The sequence below is a fragment of the Oreochromis niloticus genome, linkage group LG22 (assembly GCF_001858045.2).
Source record: "Oreochromis niloticus isolate F11D_XX linkage group LG22, O_niloticus_UMD_NMBU, whole genome shotgun sequence".
In the NCBI taxonomy this organism is placed as follows: Eukaryota; Metazoa; Chordata; class Actinopteri; order Cichliformes; family Cichlidae; genus Oreochromis; species Oreochromis niloticus.
The window spans coordinates 750,434-768,646 of NC_031985.2; the positions used below are offsets into that span (position 1 = coordinate 750,434).

General features: G+C 46.6%; 1 protein-coding gene across 2 annotated transcripts; it reads left to right on the forward strand.

Annotated features, from left to right (window-relative positions):
* Positions 1–566: 566 nt before the first annotated feature.
* LOC100706975 (zinc fingers and homeoboxes protein 1) lies at positions 567–17,697 on the forward strand. 2 transcript variants are annotated; one of them, XM_025902052.1, is made up of 8 exons: positions 567–915; positions 3,141–3,632; positions 10,128–10,751; positions 11,108–11,234; positions 12,979–14,211; positions 14,312–14,443; positions 14,725–15,124; positions 16,806–17,697. In XM_025902052.1, the coding sequence occupies exons 2-8, from the start codon at positions 3,265–3,267 to the stop codon at positions 16,967–16,969; spliced, it is 3,048 nt and encodes a 1,015-aa protein (XP_025757837.1). In that variant the 5' UTR covers positions 567–915; positions 3,141–3,264; the 3' UTR covers positions 16,970–17,697. The 2 variants fall into 2 exon arrangements, with proteins under 2 accessions (XP_025757837.1, XP_019203531.1); XM_019347986.2 differs by having other exon boundaries at positions 14,725–15,137; positions 16,809–16,945.
* Positions 17,698–18,213: the final 516 nt, after the last annotated feature.

The window sequence follows — 18,213 nt, forward strand, 5'->3', positions numbered from 1 at the left end:
AACATACTTTTATTTTGACTCAACACATCCCAGAATATGAAACGCTGTAAAACAACCTTCTTGTTTTTACTTGGAAGAAAACACCATCCAGGGCTGGAGCCTGTCCCGGCTACCGCGGGGTGCACCTGGACAGGTCACCAGTCTATCACGGGGCTAACACAGAGATAGACGGCCATTCACTCACACCTACAGTCCACGTAGAATCGCCAGGTATCCTAAACCCTTTGGACTGTGAGAGGAAGCCGGAGTACCTGGAGATAACCTCCACACAGAAAGGCCCAGAGGATTCAAACCCACATCTTAAATATTATTATTACACTTAATGAAATTCAAAATAAAAAATAACATAGGATCATTTTTAAAATGAAATAGTTGTAATAGTAATTTGTAAGAACAGCACAGCAGGTTGTAGGTTTTGTGAGATATAATTGGTGTAATTTTACGTATTAAAATGAGTATCACTTGTTGTTGACTTTAACTACAGCTGTGAAAGTTACACGAACAGTTACCCACACACCATTCATGTCACTGGCGTTTCTCGTAGTTGTGTTGATGCTCTTATTGTGAAAAGCTCAAACCGGATGCATTTCTCGGCCGTTGCTCGCTTGTAGTGGCGGTATGAAAAATGGCCATCGTCAGATTCGGTGAACTATCGGAGCCTTTTCCCTTAAACCGTCCGTCTCATTAACAAAGCGGGACAGCGAGCGATGCGAGTCGGAGCGGCGGCCGGCCCAAACCGGAGCTAGCCGGCGGTAGTTAGCGTGTTCCCCGGCCGCTGGAGCGGCTCTGTGTCCGGCTGAAGCAGATGGGAGCCGCGGTGAAATCAAGCAAAAGGCGGAAGACTGCGTATCCACAGACACGGCTACAGCTAACTGTTCGCTCCGACATGCAGGAAAACGGAAACCGACTGTGCAGGTAAACACACCCGGGCTCTCAGCAGGCTGTTAGCGGTGTCAGCTGGAGCCTGCTGCCCGCTGCCAGCAGCGGAGCGTCGGCTAGCACAGCGCAGAGCGGCGGGGCTAGCTAACGTTAGCGGGAGGATGTTCAGAGAGGACAGGGGACACCTTCGTGGAGCTCTAACATGTTTGTGTGTGTGCTGGGCAGGAAGTACACCGAGTACGAACCGAGCCCCCAAACCGCCGAGGCAAGGTACTGAGAGCAAGAGTAATGCAATCAGTGCTGAGCAGAAGTATCAGAAGTACCTTCTCTGCAGGAAATGTATCTCTGACTGAAGTAGTACTGGTAACGGTTAGTAAACCGGTCCCCAAACTAAGGCCTGGGCCCCTCTGAAGGGTCACCAGGGATCATACGATGATTAATAAGAAAACAAAGGAGGACTCTGGACTAATCGATGATCCTGATCTGAACCTATCAGCTGTTTACAGCTGTTTCAAAGGAACAAAGCACACAGCAGATTATTGGAAAGCATAGACTTAATTAAGTAGAGGCTACAGTCAAAGTAGGGCAGCAACAAGTGCAAATATTTACCTCAGAAATGCAGTACAGCAGCAGTATAAGATTAGGAAATACTGCAGTAAAAGTTTATTTAGGTCTGCCACTGTACCAGACGTATCTCCAGGGTGCACAGCAACAAAGTTACACTGGCTTTGGTGGTGTTTTCATTCTTTTATATTGCCCTGATGTCTCATAGTGAGGTGTAGGTAGGGTTAGTGATCAGAGTTGTTACGATGGAGTTCCTTTACTCATGGAAAGGATCCTGTGATCATCCCCCACACTGGCACTATTTCAATTATTATGTTGTTGTTGTTGTTGTTTTGTTTACAGTATTTAAAATCATGTCTAGTTGTCCGAATACTCTGCGTTATTGCCCCTAAATCCACGGCTCAAAGGAAATCTGAAGTGTCACCATGTTTCTACCCAAACAAAGTCAGGCAGCTAGGCGCCCGACATAAACAAGCAGAAGAAGAAGAAGCCATCAGCTGACGCTGACTCAGGCTCCTCCCCTTTCAGCGATGTTAGTAAACAACTAATTAAACCAAAACTGGGACTACTGGCAACTTCTAATTTTATTAACAGTTAATAAACAAAACTGCAGAAAGCAGCTGAGGAGACAGACCCGACCAAGACGGCTTCAACACCTCTGGGTTGGTTTGTGTATGGGGGGGATGGCGGGTTAATTAAGTGGTAATTAACGGTCACATGGGCAGTAACACCTGATATATGACAGTATAATGATAAAGATTTTAGGATGAAGTTAAATTTATCATGGAAAGGATCCTGTGATCATCCACCAAAGTGGTCTGTAGCCGTAGTTATGAAAGATTATGTGACTAAACTATTTAACTCTCATACATTTGCTGTGTTTGCCCAAAATATTTGTTTAAGTAATTATTGCTGTCATCAGTGTAGGGTTCACTGTGGTCATCACGACTGGGCCGTCTCGCCCTCGCTAAAGCCTCATTGGATGATATAATCCAGCAGTTTGGAAAGTTGGACAGACGATGTCAGCGTAGGCTGGCCGTACTTTTCACCGTAGCTTACAGGACAACATCCTGCCCTCTGATGGCGTCTTCCTGCCCTGCAACTCGGAGCAACGGAAAGATTATTTGTTGTTGTTTTTTGTGTGTTTCTGGTTTTCTGTATCCTCTGAGAATCTGATTTCTGCGGCGTGACACTGTTTGTGTTGCCCTCGTTGTCCTGTGGCTACCATGAGCAGTTGCTCTTCGGAGACAGGCTAGTTAACTAGCCAGAGCTGCGGAATAACGAGCTGTCGCCCTCCATCTTTGCTGTAAAAGGACGTTTTTATTGCATGAGGTGTAAACAAATGGATCGTTGAGTTTACGATACTGAGCAGAAACTGTGATTTGTTTCTGGTTGTGATCAAGCAATCACAGGAAGGATTCACTGATGGTGCTGGAACAGTTTAATAACTGTGATTTGATCAGCATGAACTTGTTTCAGCATTTACAGCATAATAACTGCACGGTTCATTTAAAAACATGTGACATCACGGTATACGGTATACAAAGCCTCAGACAGACAAGAGCGGTGAATCCTGCTGTAGGATAAGGGTGGAGCGAGCTGTACGTGATAATTTAACTGCTGATGTGTGATCTTAAAGAACAGGTAGAGTGATCGTGGGGATGTGCTGTGAGTAATGATGAATTTCTGTGTTGCAGGGTTTAAAGACAGCACAGGGAACATTTCGACTGGTGACCTCCTCCTTTATGGAGCCACGACAGGACGCCTTGAACTGAGTCGGCTCCAACACTCGGCTAAACGCGGCGCTCACTCAAACTCAGGATGGCGAGCAGGAGGAAGTCCACCATCCCCTGCATGGTTCCTCCCCGAGAAACTGTGGACTCAGACCAAGAGATGCAGGACGTAACGGGCTCAGCGGATCCAGAGGACAGCAACGGTGCGGCGACCATCTCCTCGGAGGCTTCTGGCCTGCTGGAGGAGCGAGGCGAGGAGGCCAACGGCAGGCGTGACGCCGCGGTGTCAGACCCCTACCTGGACTTAAACGCAGCGGAGGGAGGCTACGAGTGCAAATACTGCAGCTTCCAGACGTCAGAGCTCAACCTGTTCACCATGCACGTGGACACGGAGCATCCCGACGTCGTCCTCAACACCTCCTATGTCTGCATGGAGTGTGACTACCACACCAAGAGGTACCACGCTCACACCGCCTGACAGGAAGTGCGTTTATTTAGAAAGAAATATGAAAGATTAAGAGCCAAAAAAGTCCAGATCCAGGCCCTGAAGGCAGGTAACTGATAACCCCAAACACCTCCAACACATGTCAAAGTTCATCATCTTCAGACAGAAAAACACCAACAGAGCGATTATGGCTCCACTCGTCCATTTTTAATGCTTTCTCTTTAAACCTCCTGTAAATGCACAGCAGCAGTCCTCGTCCCAGCAAGCAGAAGGAAACAAAACTTTCATTCACTTATTTAAAAACAAAAAAAATACACAAACACAGCAGAAAGAGCGATTTTTAATCTCAATAAAGAGAAAAAAAAATCATCATTACAGAGAATAACTTCTGATACACTGTCAGCAGAGAGAGACGATCCAGAGCTTAAACCTTCAATCGCTCAGAGCCACAAACTTTGTTTTTTGGAACTTTTATTTAGTAATTTTTGTGGTAATAAACAACCAAACAAACACGCAACATAGTAACATTCTCTGACATAAGACCATTTAAGAACAAAAAACAACCAAAAAACCCCAGACCAAGATTAATACAATAACATGTCGTAGGGGAGATTTATAGCTTTACATTACTATGTTCCAGAGTTCTTGTTCATTCACCCAAGTATCAGGCCACACAGTTCCATCTCTGGTAGAAGATCTCCATCTTCAGTTGCAAGCTTCGTTCCATTGTGTGAGCTCTTTTCAGTCTCTCTTTCCATTGTGTTATGGATGGTGAGCTTGTTTGTTTCCATTTCACAGTTATCATTTTCTTAGCTATCAGTAAGAGTATCTGCAGAATATAATTTTCATCTATGGTTTACATCTCTCTAGGTATAACTCCCAAGAGAAATATGGTTGGGTTTAGTGGAGTATTTACTTGTAGGATTTTCTCTATTTCTTCTTTGATTCTTATCCAGAAACCTTGAATTATTGGACAGTCCCAAAAGATATGTGACTAGTCTCCGATTCCCCCACATTTTCTCCAACATAGTTCTGCATTGGGTTCCTTACAATATGAGGAGATAACAAGAGGTGTATTAAAAAATCTAATTTTAAATTTCCAGTCAAACTCTCTCCATAATTGACTACTTATTCCCTTGTGACAAGTGTTACACATCTCTTCCCATATATACGTTATCAGTAGTGGTGCAACGGATCACGGTTGATCCGTAATCTGAACCGATCCCACTCCACGGTTCGGTACGCACATGATCCGAAGATTCGAAAAAGAAGAGAAAAAAGTACGTGTATGGGTTAGGGCGTGTATGGGCGTGGTGGGTCTGTCAAGCGATAGTTATGGCCAGCGCTAGCGGTCCAAGTGGAGGAGCAGAGGAGTTTGCGGCATTTAAGCTACCCAAAGCGCAACATTTTACGCTAGGTGACAAATCGTCAACATATTACATTTTTGGGCACTCAACACTTTCCTAAATGACAACATCAGAAAACTGAGGACATATGAGAACCGTTTGGACTCAATCTTCACCTGTTTGCTCTTTTTCTTAAACTCGCTTGGGTAATCACTACTTAACGTAATTAAAGTGCTGGTTAACGTTAGGAATAAGGTTATGGTTAGGGTTAGGGATAAGTTTAGGTTTAGGGCTGGAATACAGGGCTGGAACGTCTATTACCGCCGACTGTCATTCCACTGGATTTCATCTATAACTCGGCGCGTACCATAAGAACGCCGACGGTCACCTTTCGCGTTCCTCAGGAACGCCGCAGGACGTGACAAAACGTCGGGATGTTACGCCTAGGGAGTGAGAACGGGCTGCCCTTTGCTGCCCAATCCGACCGGGCTAAAGCTATTACAAAAGCTATTGGGGTGTTTAGCTGCAGGCGGGAGGCCATATTCCGTTGTGCAAAACAAGGGGTTTAAACTGTGATGAACGTCTTGAGCGGCTTGAGCCCCGCTATGATATCCCGTTGCACGTCCACTTTGGTGGCACGATCGTTCCAACCATGTATGAGCAGGAAAAAGTTATGGTTGAACTGTCCCAGGCATCTTCTGTTGCCCCAACTACAAATGGGTGGAGCTCCAAGGACACGGAAAGCTACGTGACCGTGACCGCTCATTATATCACAGCGGAGTGCGATATAATGAGCAGTGTGTATTATTGTAAGGTCTACCTTAAAATATAAAGCGCCTTGAAGCGACTGTTGTTGTGATTTGACGCTTTATAAATAAAATTGAATTGAATTGAGTGGTAGATACAAAGCCCTATACTGCCCTACGTTGTACCATACTTTGTTTTTATATAATTGCGTGGAGTCTTGAGTTGAATGTTTTTAACAGGCAAAAAATACTTCAATAAGTAAATGTTAAATTTTTGTCTTTTTTCTTTTTTTGCTGATCCGAAAATTGATTCGATCCGTGACTTAAAACCGTGATCCGATCCGAACCCTGAGATTTTTGATCCGTTGCACCACTAATTATCAGTGATAATAATATTTAGTTCTAGTTCCCTCTTCTCTTTAAAATGGCCTGTATTTTGGCATGTCTCATTTATAAGCCTTTTGTAAATATGAGAAACATGTTTCTTAGTTGGGAGATGTTTTTCTGTAATATTAATAAAGTATTCTTCTATGCTGTTAGGAAATTTATTGATCAGGTCTCTTTCTTTATGGTTTAGGATATAATGTCTTATCTGAAGGTATCCATATAAATCTTTAGGAGGAAGTTGGAATTGTTCCTGGAGCTGGTGAAATGATTTGAGCTCTGTTCCATGAAATAATTGACTTATTGTGTAAAGGCCTGCATTGGTCCATCTACTAAAGCCACTGTCCCACACGGAAGGCAAGAATTCAATATTGCCTCTCACTGGCATGGCTCTCGAGATGGACACAGGGCCCCCCAATTTTTTCCTTATTGGTGTCCAAACCTTCAGGGTATGTTTTATCCAATCATTCTCTATTTTTAGGTTTTTTGATCAATTTTGCATTAATGAAGGGTAATGTTAATAAGGATACGTTCTTAGCTGTGCTTTGTTCTATCTGAACCCATTCAGTTTAGCGCAGGGGTCTGCAACCTTTTACACCCAAAGAGCCACTTGGACCCGGTTTCCACGCAAAAGAAAAACACTGGGAGCCGCAAATACTTTTTGACATCTAAAATGAAGATAACACTGTATATATTGTGTTTTATCTTTATGCTTTGTGTGAACAACTAAGGTGTGCTGCTTATGAAATCCATGAAGTGCTACAGAGAAAATTACATTTTATTTATGTAATCAACACATTTTGAACTCTTAAAGAAATATAACAAAAGGAAAGACACCCAGCTGAACTAAAATGATCCATGTAGCAAACAAAAACTGTTGTGAGCCGCCTCCCTTATATCGCCTTTGGGCTGTTGGAGCCTTGACCTGACTTTTATAATTGGAAAAAAGCACTATGCTGCTGAAAAATGAAAAATAGATATTTGCAAAATTCTGCCTAAATATGTATTTTACCTGGTTAATGCGTGCGGCGGGGCGTGGTCTGCAGCACCGCTGCAGGAGAGGCGGACGCACCTGAGCGACACCCGCAATCACGCCTCGCTGCCTTTACGTCTGTGCTATCTGTGCTGTTGTGTTGTTGGTGGTGTATGTTGGGCTGTGAGCTGAAAAGCTACAGCCGGCTGTATGCGTACAGCAACCGTGTGTGAAAAGTGCTCAATATAGAGATGCTCAAAAGCATGCTCATGGAAACATCGTCGGGTCTGCCGTGATTTGTTTACAATGGGACTTCTGGTCCTGAACTTCTGCGCACAGCGTCTGCTAATCGGTGCTATACGAAGTCAGTTTACGCAGGACTGTAAGCTGTCATCTGTGAGGCGTGAGCAGTGTTTATCTTTAACATAGTTTACAGTGGAGCTGCTGACATAATGTGGATCCGAAGATCCATAATTGGCCTACCTGGGGTTGAAAGTCTCGATAAATGCACGGCGTTTCGGCGGGAATACCGGCTTCCGCGAGTGTCACGCTTATTTTGAGCGATGAAAAAATAATAGAATATAATTTTATTTTTATATTTCAATATCACAATAATCTTCCAATTTAGAACTAAGAGTTAAAAAGAACTAACATAAATAAAATACACTTCAGCTAAATACTTCTAATTTATTTGCCCAAACCACGCGGAGCCGCAGTATAAGGACTAAAGAGCCGCATGCGGCTCCGGAGCCGCGGGTTGCCGACCCCTGGTTTAGCGTTTAGCTGTGCAGCCCAGTAATAGTGTTTAAAGTTTGGCAGTCCCAGTCCCCCCTTTTCTTTTGAGGTCAGCAAAGTTTTAAGTTGTATTCTGGGTCTCTGTTTTTGCCAAATGAATGTGGAAATTTGTTTATTTAACATACTGAAGGCAGACGTTTGAACGTTTGGGCGATATAAGATTTTTTCATATCACGATATGTTTTTTTCATCTCAGGCGATAACGATATATATCATGATATAAGCCAAATAACTATATTTGTAAGATTTAAATGTGCCGTTGCTCACAATTAAAATGTGAAATAATCAGCAGCTTGTTTTGATTTAAATATTTATTTCCCATAATAAGTTCAACAGGGCAGATGTACTTAAGGAACATGAGACTTCAGTTTCAGATAAATAAAGGCAAATATTGCAAACTAAACAAAAGGCAGCCGCTAAAGCATTTAAGTTTCAAAATAGAACAAACAAAACAGACTAAATTGTCAATTCCACTTAGAAACAAAATATTAATTCTAAAAATAAATCTTAGTTTGTTTTACAGAAGAACAGACAAAATTGACTAACTTTTGTCAATATCAAATAAACTGAGAACTAAAAGGAAATTCTCAATCTCTCCTTGTTGTATAGCTTAGCTATTACCTCAATTAGCTGCTTGAATCCTTCATTTTCGACCGTGTTTATTGGTAGCATGTCTTTAGCAAGACGGTAGGCTATGGCATTCGTTATGTCGCTATGTCTCTTAGCTTTTTTGTCAAATGGTAAGACGCTGGAGAAAGCCGACTCAGTTGACTATTGTTGCTTCGCAGGGATTCTCCTGGTTGATTTCGATGACAAATTAGCGCTTTTAGTCTACGGAACTTCTCTGGCCCTTCCTTTCGACAATCTCTCCGGCATTGGAACGGTCATCTGTGTTCTCTTCGGTAGCCTGGTCACCCAAGCTCTTTGTTGATTTTTCTCTAGCGGGCAAACTCATTTCCTCCATTACCCAGGCGGCACGGCGGCTGGCTGCTTCCCAAACAAATACACATGTGCGGCTTGGCACTTGTGCTGTACGTAACAAGTCACGTGACGTGACGCTGCGGCTGTGATTGGTTTGGCTATGCGCCACTTAATTTGGATTGGCTGTTCTTTTTTTTTTTTTAAGACAGGAAGAGAGAGGGAGATGAGGTCTATTGCAACAGTTTCATTTTTCTATCGAGAAAAAGTTATTTCGCAATACATATCGTTATCGTTCTATCGCCCAGCTCTACTTCCAAATAAGGACGGGTAGAATATCCCATTGTGATATATCTTTCTTTATTTGTCCAATGAGTTTGTTATAATTAGTTTCATATAATTGCTTAGCGTTTGCTGTAAGTGTAATTCCCAGGTACCTTAATCCCTGTCTAGGCCAGCGAAAGGAAACCCTTTCATTTAATTGCATAGGCCATTCTCCAGATATCATCATTGGCTCTGATTTATTTTCATTAATCTTATATCCTGAGACTGACCCATACCTGTGTAGGTGCTCCATAAGTGCTGGAATGGAAAGAAGTGGGTTTTTAATAAAAAGTAAAATATCATCAGCAAAAAGAGCTATCTTATGAGTTATTCCTGCTTCATCCTCCATTCCTTGGATTTGTGTATTACAACGTATGGCCTCAGCCAGTGGCTCTATACTAATCGCAAAGAGGAAGAGCCACAAACTTTAAATATAATGTTACAGTAAGTAACAGTGATTGGTCCTCCGTAGCGTTGCAGGGGGGCTGGAGCCGATCCCAGCTACCACAGGGCGAGAGCCAGGGTGCACCCTGGATGCCAGTCTGTCACAGGGCACAGAGACAGAGAACCATTCACACTCACATCTATGATAAATTTAGAGTCACCAGTTAACCTAACCCCACTGTCTTTGGACTGGAGTACCCGGAGAGAACCCACAGCCAGGTGGTGGAATCACGACCTTCTTGCTGTGAGGCAGCAGTGCTCACTATGCTACTACCAAGCCTACCAAGGGATTTTAAACTAGGCTAAAATGTTTTACATGCAGGACAAACCCAGGAAGTCATTTGTTTATTTGCTACTGTGCAGTTACAGGCGGTCGGAGGGCTCGTGGGCGGGTTGGAATTTGGTGCTTGATTCACTTTTTTAATCCCTAATTTCAGGGCTGAAAACTGCTACTTAATGACTTTTACGCCAAGTGTCAGGATGTAAAAATGATCTATAACTGAGCATCAGCACCGTGGAATTTTATCATAGTTTGAGTTCTAAATCTGGTATTTACCCATGATCCTCTGCTTCCAGCTACGACACGCTGCTGGCCCACAATGCTCGGCTGCACCCGGGCGAGGACAACTTCACACGGACGATGGTGAAGCGCAACAATGAGACCATCTTCCAGCAGACGGTGAACGACCTGACCTTCGACGGCAGCTTCGTCAAAGTGGAGGAGGACGAGGCGGAGGAGACGGCGCGCAGAGGCATCGCCTTCAGCAAGACGCCTATCATGAGGAACAAGAGCCGAGCCGAGCCCAAGAAGTTCACCGCCGCGCACAAGATGCCCGTCGACGACGTCATCAAAGTGGAAAGCGACGACGAGGACGATGACAAGGAGCCGCCCGCGCTGTCGCCTGCACCGACAGCCCCCGCTGCCGTTGCCCCTCGCCTCATCCCTGTCACCGCGCCGCTGCAGGTCCAGGCTGTGCCGCAGAGCATTGTGGTGAACAGCCCCAACGTGCTGCAGATTAAAGGCGGGGCCTCCCCCGCTGGTGGCGGCGTGCTGCCTCCGGGGACGCTGGCGCAGGTTCTGTCCGCCCTGCAGAACCAGCAGAACAGCACGCAGACGCAGCTCCTCATCCCCATCAGCAGCATCCCCACCTACAACGCAGCCATGGACAACAACGTCCTGCTGGTCAGCGCCTACAACAGGTAACCACACCTGAGATACACCTGAGGGGTCGCCGCACACGTGTAACCGCCCGCTGATTTTAGCTTTTGTATATTTTATCACTGTCAGACTGTCTGCTCGCTCTTATTTTGAAAGGCCAGCTGTCGCTTGTGCTTTATCTTATTTTACTGCATTTTTCTGTTCACCCGATGATATGAAAAAGCAGCCGACCCGCCCGGTCACTACAACAGCATTTACTGCATCAGTCACGGCTGGATGGAGGGTGGGTGGTAGCACAGATGGGTGGAGGTTTCTGCTTTGCTCCACAAACGCACAGACGTGTTTCTCGGTGTGTAATCCTGCTGCCGTTTCAGTGTGTGTGCTTTTTGTGTCGCAGGTTTCCGTATCCCTCGGTGTCGGAGATCGTGGGCCTGTCGTCGCAGACCAAGTTCAGCGAGGAGCAGATCAAAGTCTGGTTTTCTGCTCAGAGGCTCAAACACGGAGTCAGCTGGACGCCGGAGGAGGTCAGTGCTTCAGCAGACGCTCTCACACACATGCAGACTGACCGGCTGCGGTTACACTTCCCGTCACGTCTGATGTTGTTCTGGTTACCACGCGAGAGTCTAATTTGATCAAATATCCCGAGTTTGTGTGTGAGCGGCCTGAAGGACGAGTCTCAGTATCAGCAGGTCCCAGCGCTCTGAAAGGCCTTCTGAGGCTTTTCAACATGTCACTGATGCTGCATCTCCAGGTCCATCTGCAGTCAGCATCAGCGTTATGTTTCATCATAGTTTACAGATAAAACCTGGTAAAATGACACCCACGTCTCCATGCAGTGATTAAACAGCGTGCTTTTAAAGGAAGCATCACATGTGTAGCTCTTAACGGTCACCCTGTCAGGTGTTTCCAGGCTCAGGTGGGCCTTCGGTGGGTGACGCCGCAGCGTGAAACAGCCGGCAGGGAGTCTGCCTCGTTAAATGACAGAAATCCAAAGCCAAATAACAAATAATGAATGGCGACCCGTCTTATGCAAAGACGATTAAAGGAATCGCTGTCAGGGTTACAGTTTAAAATGAAGAGCTAAGCCCCGCCCACAGTGAAGGTCCAGCGTCAGCAGACAGCTCCTCTCCTGCAGCAGCTCGTAGCACACGGTCCTCCGACTGCATGAAGTTTAACAAAGTTCTGTGAGGTTTAAATAATCGTCTTTACCTCAGAATTATCTGCTGTTACCGGGCAGATTTACTCCGTAGGGGCTACTGGATGAGGAAGAATTTGCTCCTTTGTCAGATTTACTCTCAGAGAAAAACATCAGAAAACATTATTGTGCTGTTGAGTGTCCTGGGTCAGTAAGAAAAAAAAAAAAAAAAATGTAGAATAAGTCTGTGGCTCTGAGGAAGCCTGAGGCAGGAACTTGAGCAGTTCTTCTGGTTCTGAGGAACATCTTCACTGCAGCTTCTAAATAATAACGCCCATAACTTTAATAACTATCACCAACTAACCATTATTAACTATTTAATAACGGTCGCAGTCTGCTGCAGCGCTGGCAGAACAAAGAGGCTCCTACAAACATTTATCAGAGTCCTTGTTTGACCCTCAGTTCATCCTGGTCCTGGTTCTCATCATGACATAGAGCTTCAGGAAAATCCTGCATATTACAGGATACAGAGCAACTAGTTTATTATAAGAAAACCATTTTAACGTGTACAGATGGGCCTGCTGTGGATTTTAAACATAAAGAAATCATTCTGAAAATCAATTTCCTGCTTTTAAAAGATGGAAACTACAAAACTGGGGAAAACGAGCCAAACAGGAAGTGATCACAAAACTTTGGAGTGGAACCAGGACTTCTCCAGGATGGAGGACGGAGCAGCTGAATGACATCAGTGACCTCCAAAGCAGCACCCAGTGGCTCAAATTTCGAAATGAGAGTGTGGAGAAAAGAAATAACAGATGATAAAAGGAGTAGCTAAGTGTACTTGATGCCTGTTAAAGTTTAGTTTGTTTGTAAGGTGGTCCATAGTCATGCAGCACCCGTAAGAAAGAAGCAGTCTGTAAATATGTTTGTGAAGGTGCTGCTGACATGAAACTCAGAAGATGTCAGTAACGAACCGTCCAGACACACATCCGACCACAGATGTGCATGAGCGGGTTGATATCACAGCAGAGAGGATGGAAGTAATAAATCGTTAGTTTTTAAACAATCGAGCCGCTTTTGAAAGTCGGTGATGTCACACCTGACCTTTGACCTTCTGCTGCTCCTCTCTGCAGGTGGAGGAGGCACGGAGGAAGAAGTTTAACGGCACAGTGCAGACCGTCCCTCAGACCATCACTGTCATCCCCGCTAACATTGCCGCCACCACAAACGGCCTGCAGAACATCTTCCAGACGTGTCAGATCGTCGGGCAGCCGGGCCTCGTCCTCACTCAGGTGGCCGGGAACAGCGGCGCAGTCCCCGTTGCCTCTCCCATCACGCTGACGGTCGCGGGCGTCCCCGGCAGCCAACCCAAAGCCGCCGAGCCGTCGGCATCCGAATCGAATGTCGAGATGTCGTCTTCGTCGGCCGGTGCGTCGCTCGGTCTGGACTCGACCGCGAGCAAGCCGAAGAAGTCCAAAGAGCAGCTGGCAGAGCTGAAGGCGAGCTACAGCCGGCGGCAGTTCGCCACAGAGGCGGAGATCTCGCGCCTCATGCAAGTTACCAAACTATCCAAGCGAGCGATAAAGAAGTGGTTCAGCGACACGCGCTACAACCAGAGGAACTCCAAGGACCACCACAGCCTGCTCCTGAGGGAGGCCACGCCTGCCAGAGCCGCGGCCGCCGGCGGCCGAGGAGGAAGGAGCAGCAGCGCTGGCGGCATCAGCATCAACGACAGCAACAACAGCGACAACACCGCCACCATCGTCATCGACTCCAGTGACGACGCCAGCGACTCCTCGCCGACCTCGGCCGGCGCTCCGGGCTCAGCCGGGTCCTCCAGCGACCTCCGCGTCAAATTCCGCCACGCCTTTCCCGACTTCACGCCGCAGAAGTTCAAGGAAAAGACTCCGGAGCAGCTGCTCGTGCTGGAGGCCAGCTTCCAGAAGTCGGACACGCCCTCAGACGAGGAGCTGAGCCGGCTGCGGGCGGAGACAAAGCTGACGAGGCGTGAGGTGGACGCCTGGTTCACGGAGAGGAGGAAAATGCCGTCAGTGGGTCAGTTGAAGGACAGTGACGCGGAGGGGGACGGCGAGAAGGCGAAACCGGCCGCCGCGCCTTCGTCCTCGGCTCAGGAACGACAGGGCACGCCGCCCATCAGCAGGAAGTTGGTGAAGAAGACGCCGGAGCAGCTCCACATCCTAAAGAAGGCCTTCGTCCGCTCGCAGTGGCCGACGCCCGAGGAGTACGACCAGATGGCGAAGGACAGCGGGCTGCCGAGGACGTACATCGTAAACTGGTTCGGAGACACGCGCTACGCCTGCAAGAACAGCAACCTGAAGTGGTACTACCTCTACCAGAGTGGGAAGGTGCGCACGCAGGAAACCTTTTTGTGATGTAACACAAACGCCTCGCTTCATCTGACGAGCTTTCTCCTGGTAACATCTGGCGATTTCTGTCTTGTTCCAGGTGGACGAGGCGTTGAACGGCGGCGCGAAGAGCCAGAAGAAGTCCAGGAAGCGTTTCCGTGGTTGGTCCAGGAGGACCCGCCGGCCGTATCCCTGCAAGCGCTCTCCACAGGGCGGCGACGGTGCCATCAAGGTGCGTTTTTTGGATTTTTTTTTTTGTTTGTTTGTTTAAATTCCTACTAGGCTGGCCATCGATGGGCGAGAGGCGGTACAACAGCCTGTCTCTGAACTGCTGGAGAGCAGCTGAAGAACTCGAGTATTCAGCTGGATTTTAGCAGGTCATGTGCCAACCACGTCGCTGGTTCGATCCCTGGATCCTCCACATTTCACAGTCCAGCCTCTCCTGGACTCATTGTGTAGCAAATGTGGGGATTATAAGTGACTGACTGAAGGTGATCTTTGTTCCTCCTGCAGGTGAAGTCCGGTAAGGCTTTTCTGAAGGAGTACTACCTCAAGCACCGAGCCCTGAGCGAGAAGGACCTGGATGAGCTGGTGGCAAAGTCCAGCATGAGCTACGAGCAGGTCAGAGACTGGTTCTCCGAGACCACCAGGAGGGCGGAGGAGGGCACGGAGGTCTTCAGTGACGAGGAGGCTGAGGGGGAGGAGGAGGAAGAGGAGGAGGAGGCGGCGGCAGAACATGCAGACAGCGAGGGAGAGATGGAGGTGAAAGAACAAGGAGAGGAGGCATCGGACGACGACTGTGTGGAGGAAGATGAGAAGGACGCAGAAGAAGAGGAGGAGGAGGAGGAGGATGAAGAGATCCAGGAGGGATCTGAAGGTTTCAGCCAATCACAGCCGCAGACAGAGGAGCAGACATGAGCAGACAGGTGAGGAATGTTTTTAGTTTTATTCCTTTTTTATTTCCAGAGATTCAGCAGAAACTAAAACCAGGAAAATTACCGCACAGTTTGCAGACGCGTGAGTCGATGAGCAGGTAGAAGCTGCAGCAGTTTCTCTGTTTCATGAAACTTTTTGTTCTTCACTCACAGTCGACCCAACTTTCCCCTAAAGATAAGAAACGTATAAGAACCACAGTCTGTCAGCACAGGAGGAGCTGCCTGATATTACAGCTCCTGATTGGTTGAATCTGCTCTCTGCAGGGACATGTGCTGCAGCACTGCTTCTACCAGCTTTACCTCCTGACTTCAAATAGACTGAACTTTATTCATATAGTCTGTCGTTAACAGGAGACAGGCTACATGACCCGGTCTTTCACACTGCAGCTGTGTCACAGATTTGATGTTTGCTCCAATTTGCTGTTGTTGTTCAGGTGATTTCCATGTTTTTGTGATTTAGTGAAGTTTGATTTCTGAGCTTTGAAATGAATCCAGTGCACAGTCAGTATTTACAGTGCTGACCCTCCTGTGGTTCCCTGTAGTCTGCTGGATCTTATTTTCTCATCCAGATCTGAGGAACTGAGATCCAGTGCCTGTAGGCACGTCCTTGATTCTGATTGGTTAGACCCTGCAAACTTGGCCTCAGGTGATGGCGCTATTATGAGTCACCTCCATATGACGCTGTTGGGTTAGGACAGGGGTGGGCAACTCCAGGCCTCAAGGGCCGGTGTCCTGCAGGTTTTAGATGTAATATTACTCTTATTACTCTTTCTGGGTCACAAAATAAACTTTTAACATATTTTCAGGCGAGAATGTAGCTGTGTAAACTTCAAATATCTGCTCGGTTTATCAAGACATCACATATTTGCAAAAGTGCTCCGATGTTTTCGGAGACGTCTGTTACCCACCCGCTCGATAGCTAGCCGGGGCGAGAACAGCAAACTCCCCGCACATCGTTTTCAAAGTCCCCGCGGTCTTTCGCAACTCAGGTTAAACATGATATATAAGTCACTCTGATAACTTAAAAACCTTATTGTTTGGTGTTTTTCAGTGTTTCATTTGTTCCTGAGTAAATCGGTTTGGCTGAGATTAAAGTCACAGTTTTCACACAGCTGAATAAACGTCAAACAGAAAACTGATTATCAGAAGTGTGAGATGGTCGATAATTTATGCCAGAGTCCTGTTATATTTTAGACGGCAAGGAGCAGACGGCTGAGTTTATTAAACCACCGAGACAATCTGCAAATTTCATTAAAACTTTAATAAACTATCTTGTCTTTATTTTTAGTAGCACATACCTTAAACACTTAAAGCTGTAAGCTAATGATAGTTATATAAGAGCAGATGCTGCTGGTGCAATAAGCCGTACGTTGTGCGTCCGGTGGATGCATGATCTGATTAGTCGACTAATCGCAAATATAATCGGTGACTAGTCGACTATCAAAATAATCGTTTGTGGCAGCCCTACCTGGTAATGAACTAATCATTTGATTCAGGTGTGTTGACCCAGGGTGATATGTAAAACCTGCAGGACACCGGCCCTCGAGGCCCCACCCCTGGGTTAGGAGGACCCGGATAAGGAGATGAATCCTGGATGTGCTGAACCGGTGTGTTTCTCTCCATAGTCACCCGCCTCTCTTCTCCTCACCTGTCCTTCCTCAGGTTTATCGTTGCTCCCCCCGCGCAGAGATGACGGAGGACGTGGTGTTTCTCAGTTGGTGGTTCGGGACCCAAAGACGGCCGCGAGTAGCTCAGATGGACGTTCGCTTGTCGAGCGGTGGGTTGGAGCCTCGGAGGCGAGTTTTGGGTCGCGGTGCAGCTGAGAATCGCTGCGATGGAGGACGGAGCGTGTGGATTTAGTCTGCCGGGGACCGAACGGCACCACGATTCAGCTCTGCTCCTGTACAAATGACAAGCTTTTACTCTGACAGCGACTCGGCTTTTACTCAGTTTTTCATACAGAACTAAAAAGAAATCAGCGTTTGTATAAAGACAGAAGTCCAGGACATTTCTCAGAGGTCAGACCTCGCATGGTTTTCTCTTTATTAAAAGGACTTTTTTCAGAGTAACGGAGGAACCGCCGGACATTTTTTGTGGAGGGATCGTCCTCTGGCCCGGAAACACTCGGCTCCTCTGAAGACGAGGTTTTTAAAACCGCTCCGATAAGTCGGATCAGTGCCATCCTGTTTCTACGATTGTTTAAATAAAGACAAACGCAGCGCTGGAAAGAGATTCACAGCAGACTTTACACTTTTTGTATTTTTCCAGTGATTTCTTAAAGTCTGAACGACATAAAACATAATGGAGGCTGAATCAGTTTTTGTTTTCAGGCGTTCGGGTTCAGTTTCAACATCATTTCAGTTTGAACCAAAACAACCAACACTGAGAACACGTGACGCACCGTTAACGGGAAAATCCACTTTAAAACTGAGAGCGTGGTCGGTTTTACCCTCTGCAGGGTAACCACAGACGAGCACGCCTCGACATAAACAGATTTTTGATTCTCGCTGTTGTTTACTCGTCTGTGCCGACGGAAACCTTTAACCGCAGATTTGAAGCGTCTAATCCATAGGTGTCAAACTCTGGCCCGCGGGCCAAATTTGGCCCGCAGCCTAATTACATTTGGCCCGCGAAGCCATACCAAATTACTATTAATGCTGGCCTACTGGTATTATACAGCTAATATATATATTGTTTAGTATTAAGCTTTGCTTGTTCCATATTCAGTTTTTCAGCAAAACTTGTTTGAGTCCATAAGAAAAGATTCATTCTTATATCTGGAGGAAGATTTTTTTTCAATAAATATTAATGTTGGCCCGCGACTTTGTTCCAGTTTTGAATTTTGGCCCACTGTGTATTTGAGTTTGACACCCCTGGTCTAATCAAACTACCTGCATCACGACTGCACCGCACACATCCACCAGCATCCACGGACGGTGTTCCATGGGTGCTGGTCCAGAGGGTTCCAGCCTCACGTGGGTCTCGCTCGAAGATCCCAGGATGCTGGAGGAACGATCCTGGTCCTGGTCACAGAGCGCTGCTCCAGCTCGTCATCCTGTGGTGGGCC

Bases quoted from the DNA above. Each gene is read 5' to 3' on its own strand.
- LOC100706975 (XM_025902052.1), top strand. From the start codon at position 3,265: ATGGCGAGCAGGAGGAAGTCCACCATCCCCTGCATGGTTCCTCCCCGA. The intron at 3,633-10,127 runs GTACCACGCTCA...CTCTGCTTCCAG, and splicing joins TGTGACTACCACACCAAGAG to CTACGACACGCTGCTGGCCC. The intron at 10,752-11,107 runs GTAACCACACCT...TTTGTGTCGCAG, and splicing joins CTGGTCAGCGCCTACAACAG to GTTTCCGTATCCCTCGGTGT.